This window comes from Prionailurus bengalensis, chromosome A3, assembly GCF_016509475.1.
Source record: "Prionailurus bengalensis isolate Pbe53 chromosome A3, Fcat_Pben_1.1_paternal_pri, whole genome shotgun sequence".
In the NCBI taxonomy this organism is placed as follows: Eukaryota; Metazoa; Chordata; class Mammalia; order Carnivora; family Felidae; genus Prionailurus; species Prionailurus bengalensis.
In genome coordinates, this window is record NC_057354.1 from 102,285,537 (window position 1) to 102,294,967 (window position 9,431).

Genomic DNA, 9,431 nt, shown 5'->3' on the forward strand with positions numbered 1-9,431 from the left:
CTCTCAGTTGTCAGGCGGACGAGGTGACCAACTCGGCGGGGGTCGGTTAGCCTGTTATGCAGACACCCCAGCGTTTATTCGTTGAGCTCGGGCATTAAGTGGCCATGGGGGCAAGGATGGAGGTGATGCACGGGCTCAGCTACGTGGAATTCCCCTTACCAAGAATTAAATGGGTTTTTGGCTCCAGGTAATTGCCCAGCAAGACAAAGGAAGAGATCAGTACTGATTCCTGAACTCCCACAATGGCTTCAGGGCCGTGGGGGGGTGGGGGTGGGGGGGTTACTAGCTAGGCACTTGATGGCTCTATCGCCTTCTCTTTCCTTACTTTTTAAAGAAGGTGTATTTGTGGTAAATTCATTCTTCAAATGACTTAGGGTAAAAGTGATTGTGGCTAAACTGGAAAACAAATAAGCATCCCCTTCTGGGGAAGAAGGAGAACATGTCTGGAGTTTGCCTGGGATCGCTGCATCATATTAGGTAGATGCACAATGCCATTGGACTTGAATTGGAAACAGAAACATGGGCAGACAAGTGTTTTGGATGTTGGAGTACAAAGAAGTGGACCAGATGGCTTATATGTCTGCTTAGCATCACTGCTTTGCCCTTTTACATTCTCATGGACACCACTTTCCAGAATCCCTTTCTCCTTGGCCCCAGATTTTGTTTGGTTGATAAAAGGTGCTTGTGTGAGATCTAAAAATTGGAATAGCGCAGGAAACCCTTACCCTCCTACCGGTGTTGTGGGCCAAAGTGTGTGCAGCCCACAGATGAGCTTCCTGTAACTCTTGAGGTTGATCATGGCTTCTGAGATCTCTCGGGACTCGTCTTCTTTGAGCTGCTGCTGAAATTATTCGTAGCAGATTTCCCGTGATTCCGGAATCGCTTGATTCGAGGAACTCTGGAAGCGGCTTCCTTGACCTTTGCTCCTCAGACTCCCCAGTGAGTAACCCTACAACACCCGGGACTAAAACCAACCTACTTGGAAATCCTATGTGTGCATTTGTTTTCCCGGGAAAATCCCAACTCCATCTCTCTTTTGCTGTTCATATCATTAGTACAGATTTTGTATCTTTGAAATAAGTTCTCTTATTTAAAGTCTTATGATGCCCTTTAATTGCATCCTTCATCCTGTCACTTTCCTCCTAATGATGGCAGGCATTCAAGGCACAAAGTGGTTTTTTCTTATTCTTTTTAAAAAATTTTTTTAAATGTTTTTATTTATTTTTGAGACAGAGAGAGGCAGGGCATGAGCAGGGGAGGGGCAGAGAGAGAGGGAGACACAGAATCCGAAGCAGGCTCCAGGCTCTGCGCTGTCAGCACAGAGCCCGACGCGGGGCTTGAACTCGCCGACTGTGAGATCATGACCTGAGCCGAAGCTGGACGCTTAACCGACTGAGCCACCCGGGCGCCCCTTTCTTATTCTAGTCCTACAGGAAAAAAAGGAGTCCTTGACTCCCATGCTTGTCTGCTATCACTTGGAAATCCTTGTGCAAATTTATAACGTATAACATTCCTAATTTAAAAATATAGTCTGTATGTTTAGTAAACGTAACTCGTGCTTTTGGTTTAATAGGAAGGAACTGGTTCAAAATTCACATAAAAATTAATTGATGCATCTAAGGTACAATTTCTAATTACAAACTTAGCAAAATTGTGCGTAAAATTGGATACGTAAATTATAAAATATCACAATTCACGTTGTTCTGAGAGGCTCTAAACATCCAAAATAACGTCATCAGAATAGATGTACAAAGGGGAAAAAAAACACACACAAAAGAAGGAAAGAAATAAGGAAGGAAGGAGACTACACGTCCACTATCTTACACAGTAATTACTCTTAAGGGTGTATATTATTATTTTATCAAGGAGAGAGTGAATCACCTCTACTATGAGCTCAGCCAACTTTTCTGCTCAGCAGCTCTTGACAAACAAAGCAGTCCCCTTGCCTAAGAGGAAATAGCTAGAACCACAAGGCCTCCCTGGGTGACAAGCTTGAGTGCATTAGGTTTATGTTCACAGATGCAAACTTGTGAAAGCAAGTTATACGTTTGACAAAATCTTCTCCAGTATCACAAAGGCTTCTGAGTTGCTGTTTACGCACAGAATCCACAGATTTTACAGAAGTAGCCGAGGGTTCCAGAACATTGATCAATCACTTTGTAAACGAAAAACTTAGGAGCCTCTCCTCGTTTTTGTGGTTTGTTAAGCCAAACTCACTGGTCTGCAGCTGATGGCGAGTTTGTCTCCTGGAGTCATGCACGCAGAGGCTGGAAACTTGGTCAGCGTGGTGTTCCCTCCGGCCCCGGAGAGTCAACATGACCCAAGTGTCTCCAGTGTTCCCCAGATTGAAACCACCACGTTCCCAGCGGAGTGAATCCGGCCCCTCCCGCTGTAGTGTGGGTGCTGTGCTGTCTGCTGTGGCCCCTCCAGGATTCTTCCACCCAGTGATTTCCCTTCCTGTGGCCACGGCCCTGTGCAGCTCTATCCGTCAGGAGACAGAGGCTAGATGCTCAGCCCTTGATTCTGGGCTAGCCCGTGACTTGCTCAGGCCTCAAGGGGTCTTGCATAAATTCCTCCTCCATTTCTTGGCTCCTGCAACTTCCCTGTGAACAGATCCTCTAGAAGATTAGAGACCATGTAGAAAAGAGTCCAGCTGCCAAAGATGAAGCTATCCTCGAGCAGCCTACAGCCAGCCAACCTCCAACGGTCCACGAGCTGAAGGGCACCTGGGTGGCTCAGTCGGTTGGGTATCCGACTTCAGCTCAGGTCATTGACTTGCAGTTCATGGGTTCCAGCCCTGCATCGGCTCTGTGCTGACAGCTCGGAGCCCGGAGCCTGCTTTGTATTCTGTGTCTCCCTCTCTCTCTGCTCTTCTCCCACTCCTGCTCTCTCTCTCTCTCTCTCTCTCAAAACTAAACATGTAAAAAAAAAACTTTTAAAAAATGAATTATGAGCTGAATGATGACTTAACATTTTCCAAAGCAGAGGAAAAATGTCACCCCACAGATCCAAGAAGCTCAACAACCCGCAAACAGGATGAACACAAAGAAAATCGCACTTAGGCACATCCTCGTCGAATTGCTGAAAACTGGTCATAAGGAGAAAACCTTGAAAGAATCCAGGCAGGAAAAACAAAAAAAGTATTGGAGAGCAAGAAAAAGGACCGCACACTTCTTATCAGGAAAAGACGCGTAGCTGACCGTGGGACAGCATCTTCAAGCACTGAAGGAAAAATACGTTAATTTAGAATGCTACTTCTAGTAAATATATCCTTAAAAATAAAAGTAAAATAAAGCCATTTAAAGATGAAAACGAAACAGACAACGTGTCACCATCGGACCTGCGTCACAGAAATGCGAAGGAAAGTTCTGGCAAAAGATAAATTTCACCAGATAGAAACACAAAAGACATGATGGGTAAATATCAAAGACCTGTCTTTTGCTTTGCAGTTTCCTTAAAGACAATTGCCTATTGAAAGCAACACGAAGAGGAATATACTGTGAGTTTCAAAACCTACGTAAAAGTAAAATGCATGACAAAATTAGCACGAAGATTGGCCTGGGGGTAATGACAGTACAGGCTTGTAAGGCTCGCGTATGTCAAATGGGAGAATATTAACTAAAAGTATGTTAGGAAAACTGTCAATGCAAATAGTAACCTGTGAAACAAGGTTTCTCAACGTGGGCACCGTTAACCTTGCAGACCCTGAACTTCTTTACTGTGGGGGGCTGTCCTGTGCATCCAGTGGCATAACAGGGATGCAGGATGTCCGAGGTGTCACAGTTGCTAGTGGATGGTGATAATAAAAAAAATAGCATTATTATTACTTTATAAATTTCTGTAGTCTGTTCAACCCTTTAGAGCCTGCACAGGGGAGCTGGAGGTCCTCTAACCACACCTCCCCTTGTGTGTGACTAAAAGGAGACCTGAGGCTCCCCACCTGACAACAGCACCAGCTGGCAGATATGAGGGGAGAGCAGTTTGGGTCTTTCCGCCCAGCTGACCTGCCAGCTGCCTGCCGCTGCCTGAGTGAGCCCCGGCAAGCCAGCAGAGAAACCACCCAGCCAACCCACAGAATCACAAGAGATACTGAATTGCCATTCTTTTAAGCCGTTAAGCTTTGGGGTGCTCTGTTCTGAAATCGACAACAGAACAGTAATAAGCAAATCCATCGAAAGCTTTGCGCCGAATCACTGCTTGGCTCTGTCCCCTTCCACGTTTCCCTCTAAGAAGATCTGGCTTCAGGGGCACCTGGGTGGCTCAGTCGGTTAAGCGTCCGACTTCAACTCAGGTCACGATCTCGCGGTCTGTGAGTTCAAGCCCCGCGTCAGGCTCTGGGCTGACGGCTCAGAGCCTGGAGCTGCTTCGGATTCTGTGTCTCCCTCTCTCTCTGACCCTCCCCCGTTCATGCTCTGTCTTTCTCTGTCTCAAAAATAAATAAACGTTAAAAAAAAATTAAAAAAAAGAAGATCTGGCTTCAGTGGGAGGCGGTAACTCTTCAACCCGCCCCCGCGTCACCAGGTCAGGAGACAGAGACTCTCAGGGTGTGGAATCTCAAATACAGGCACGTCACACCTCTCACGCCGTGGCCTCCTGCAGGAAGCAGGTGTCTTGGTTCGAGAACCGGCATCCACGACCCAGACAGGGGATTTGGGTGTGGGGACGTGTCGCTGTGGGAGGCCAGCTGAAGTGCTGCTGACAGTAATATATCCCGATGTCCTCAGCCTCCACTCCGTGGATGGTGAGGGAGAAGTCCGAGCCAGAGCCACTTCCCCGGAACCTGGACGGGGTTCCGGCGGCCCGGGCAGACGCCCCAAAGATGAGCAGCCTGGGAGCCTCATTGGCTTTCTGTTGGTACCACGCCATGGAGGTACCTACCTCCGTGCTGCTTCTGCAGGTGATGGAGACGAAGCTGTCCCGAGATGCTGCCAGGGTCTCTGGGGCCTGAGTCAGGATGTGCCACCCTCCGCTGCCTGCAACGACACCCCACCCGGGCACCGCAGTGTATTATTTCGCTCAAAGCCTTCGAGGAAACGTGGATGCTCAGAAGAGCCACGTCATGCTTAAATGTGGCACAAACCGGAAATCAAGTGCCCCTGGGCCTTCCCACCTTTGCCTGTGTCCAAGAATTCATGTTGTTGTCCATGCGTCCTGGGACCCAGGACAAGTTATGAAAGGTGACCAACAGGGCAGAGCCTCACCCTGAGACACTGATGGATGAGTCTCTCCTTTGTAGCCTAAATGGATCCCTGGTGAGCCTCCAATGGCTGGTGGACCTGGGGTGGGAACATGGACAGGGTGCTCCCTGGTTTTCTGGGGTCCAAGGACAGCTTCAAAGCTGTTTGTGCCTCTGCCTCATTGTCAGCCTGGGGCTCTGTGCCTGGATTTCCTACTAAGAGTTAAATAAAAACAATGCTACATATCCCACTATAATTGCCCCAACCCCCTTTTGAGCACATGGTCTCTGTGTCAAAGGCTAAAGGTCCAGCTCATGATCAGCAGTGGGAAACATGCTTACCCTGAAAGCCCATCACCAGGAGACAGAAGAGCTGGGTCTGGAAGCTCATCTTGGAGTATCCCCTGAATCTGCTGTTTCTGGACCAAAAGGCAAGAGGGCTGGACAGGTAGATAATGGTCAGGGCTGCTCTGGAACAGGGGCCCATGTCCCAGGGTTAAATAAGCACAGGTCTCCTTAGAGTTGATTTGCATGTCTGATGGCCTAACAGAGCTCTTATCTAGTGCCTCTCAAGGCGGGCAGAATCACCCCACCTGCTGCTGGAGGAGGTGATGGAGGTGTCACTGATCCCACAGAAGCTAAGGCTATCTTCTAGTGGGTAGAAGACAGCTAAGGCTATCTTCTAGTGGGACCAGTGAGAATGGCCCATTCACAGAGCTCCTCTCCAGAGGCTGAGATGGCGGTCACCCTGGAGATGGCCAAATGCCTGCAGAGTGATCGCTCGAAGATCTCTTGTTACAGAGATGGGGTCTTGCTCTGTTTTCTGCTCTAACTAGATGCCAAGTTAACCATTGACTGAGGCCAAGACCAGGCAGATAACACAAAATAGTGATGCCAAAGTGCTTTATCACAGAGAATATATACAACCACTACCAACAAAGGCTGGTAATTAAAATCGAAGTTAAGCTGGGGTGGAAGAAAATAGTGAATATAAGAAGCCAGCTGCCCACAGAGAGAGTTTGGACACACATTGCTGACCTGACAACGTAGCACTGTGTCCGGCCCATGTCTCAGGAGAAGGGATGGTGTCTCCTGCCCCCTGGAGACCACAGCTGTGGCCTTGGCCTTCTGTCTTGTGTGTTGGAAGCTGGAGAAGCCCCAGGGTCTCAGGACAGATCTTCTGCACTCTTCTGTAGCCTTCCAAGGCAAGGTAGTAACTCCAAGTTCCCATGGATAGGACCCAGAGAGGACAATGGGGATGAAGTTTTGGGAGTACCTTCTGGGATGTCGGGAAGCTCTTTTCAGTGTCCTTCTAGCTACCTCCATGGAGCACGCCTGTGTGGTTCAATCTGGTTCCCTTCTTTTTCTCTGTCTATCTGGTTGTCCGTTTGTCATCAGTGTCTCTAAGGGAGACCCTGTCAACTACTGTAATGGGTCAACAGAACACAGGGAAATGAGGTAGTAGCAGGTCCCCAGGGGCAGGACACAGACCTGTGGTCACCCTGAGTGTTTTGCTTTTAGAACCTACCAGTGTGCAGAGAAACTGAGTTCTGGGAAACCAAGAGGGCTGAACAACCCCACTACTGGCATTTCGATTCCCCCAGGAATTTAAGGAGGCATTTAGGCATCGATTATTGTCTCTTCACTGGAAGTAAAGTTTTTTATTGGCTCTACAAGAGAATCTTTCATGACCAAGGAAGAATCCACATGTCAAGAAGGGTTGAGATGCAAACAAGGAGGCTGATGTGGTCAGAGATGAAAGTGAGGCTATGTATGGTCACCGGATGCCTCCCTGATTTCTAGATGGCAGTCCCGTGTAGGTGCCACAGCCACAGAGTGGAGAGAGCTGCAGACAGAGAGATTGTGCGGCTTCCTCTACTACAGATCTGCTAGTGGGTAGCAGGCAAGCAGCTCCAGACCCAGCGTTGCTGATCTGGGCTGGTGGGACCAGGGTGTGGGTGTTGTATTGTGTGTGATAGAAGCGAGCTCACTGCTCTAAGAGATTCAGTCCTGCCAGCAAGTGGGACAGCCTCTGGGGGAAAAGGGGTGGAGGGTGAGGGCTGGATTTGCACCAAGTGTCCCTGGCCTGATGAAAGCTCTGCAATAATCATCCTCTTCTCCATGGGAGATGTCCTGTCCGCTGGAAACTGATTCGTAGCCATCTAAACTTAGAAGCTCCTCAACATCCCATAGTTGGGCAAAGTCTAAAATACTAGGCATATAGAAAGGAGCTCAGAGTGACCTTTGCAGAGCACCACAGTTCTTGGGGGAGAAAGGTAGGGCTTCCCTCACCCCTGGCCCTGGGGGCAAGGAGAGAAGTGTCCTGTGCTGCCGTAGGGAATGAAGAAGGAACCATCAGCAGTGAGCGCTGCCTCACCCTCTACCTGGAGAAGGTAATACTCTCCCCCACCTCGTGCCCCTAAAAATCCCTTTTCCTCTTTGAAATCGCTCCTCTCTGTGCAGTTTTCCTAGCTCCCCTAGCCAGTGCCCCTCTTCCCTCCATACCCTTATTTTATCTTTGCTATAACCACAGCACATCTCAGTTAAGCTGTAATACGTATGTATTCATGAGTATGTAATTATTTATGTATCTAGGGGTCCACTTTCCCTAATAGGCAATGACTTCCTTGAAGGTAGGAACTAAAGATTTCAATATTTGTATGTCTAGCCCTGTTCTGTGAAAGGAAGTCCCCACATGCAGGCACAGCCCAGAAGCTCCTGTCTTTCTCCAATGTTACTCTTCCCCAGTCATGGGGCAGGAGTAAGGGTGAGGGAGATAGTTGGGTAGAAGGGATTCTTCCAACCCCCAGGGACTTGCCCACAGGCTACACTCTCATGGTGATGTGGTCCCAGGGTGTCAGCTGACTTAGAGATGATGTCTTACCAGGTGCCCTGGGTTCTTGGCTGGGCACTTGAGAGGTTGGGTCACACAGAGCCTCCCTGGGCCAGTGTTGGCCTGATTCATCACTGCAATATGACAGCAAGACATTTTCATGAATCCCTATTACCTGTCCCAGAGGGGAGACATGTATGAATTTGGTAGGAATGTGGATCATCCTAACTAATAAATAGTCTTCAGCAGTAGCTGAGGTCAGGTGAGGGGCAGGTAGGCAAGAACATGATTTTTGTGTCATAAATCAGAGCAACAATAGGGTATTATGTTCCTAATTGAGGGATTTCTCCCATCTCCTGAACCAAGACATGTCCAGAAAAATGATTCTTAACCCAGACTTTGTAAAACATTTCAAAGTGCCTCATGAACTTAAGAAAAATATCACCAAATTATAGTCATTTCCACACTTTGGGAAAGTTAGGTATGCCACTCAGCCAATAAATGAAAAGGATGAAAAAAGGCAGCGAAAGTAGATCATATCTGAGAGTGGCCACCCACATCCTCCATGAGAGCGGAGGACCATCGCCCCTACATAGCATCAGAGATCCAAAGAATAAAAGCCCAGAGATCCAAAGAATAATAGCCCAGGACTTTATACATAGAGACAGCTTCTTCCCAGATGGTTAAGGGCTATCTCTGGCCATGTCTTTTTTCTGCAAGATAATAGATGACAAAACCGGTCATTAAACAAATTCTGAGAAAGACCTTCCTTTGTGTACCCCTCCGAGCCTGGACACAGTTGGCATTGGATACACCTAGAGAAATGCATTATGAACCTGAGAGAGAGAAAGAGAGACAGAAGGAAGGAGAGAGAAAGAGAGAGAGAGGTGTGCATATTCATAGAGAGTTGGTACCACAATAGTCCAGCAGGCTGTCATGGTCCGTAAAGGTATCAGATCCTAATCCTGCCATCCATAAATGTTCCTGACATGAAAAAGGGTCTTTGTGGTTAAATTAAGGATCTTGAGATGGGGAGATTATCTTGAATTAAACTAGATGCAATCACAAGTGTCCTTATGAGAAAGGCAGAGGGGGTTGAACACAGACAGCAGAGAAGGCCAAGTGAAGGAGGTGGGGATTGGAGTACCAGCAGCCAGAAGAACCTGGAAGAGGTAAAGCATGGATTCTCCCCTGTAGCCTCTGTCTTCAGCATGACCTTGCTACACCCTGATCTTGGCCCATATATCTGGCCTCCAGAACTGTGAAAGAATAAATTTCTGGGGGGTGCCTGGGTGGCTCAGTAGATTAAGCGTCCAACTTCAGCGTAGGTCATGATCTCATGGTCCGTAAGTTTCAGCCCTTCGCCGGGCTCTGTGCTGACAACTCAGAGCCTGGAGCCTTCTTCAGATTCTGTCTCTCTCT

The 9,431-nt window shown here is 48.1% G+C and overlaps 1 gene segment (V, D, J or C); it reads right to left on the reverse strand.

Annotated features, from left to right (window-relative positions):
* Positions 1–4,578: 4,578 nt before the first annotated feature.
* LOC122467093 lies at positions 4,579–6,502 on the reverse strand. The segment is given in 4 exon segments: positions 4,579–4,973; positions 5,519–5,646; positions 5,770–5,858; positions 6,497–6,502. Coding segments are annotated over 4 exon segments (618 nt in total).
* Positions 6,503–9,431: the final 2,929 nt, after the last annotated feature.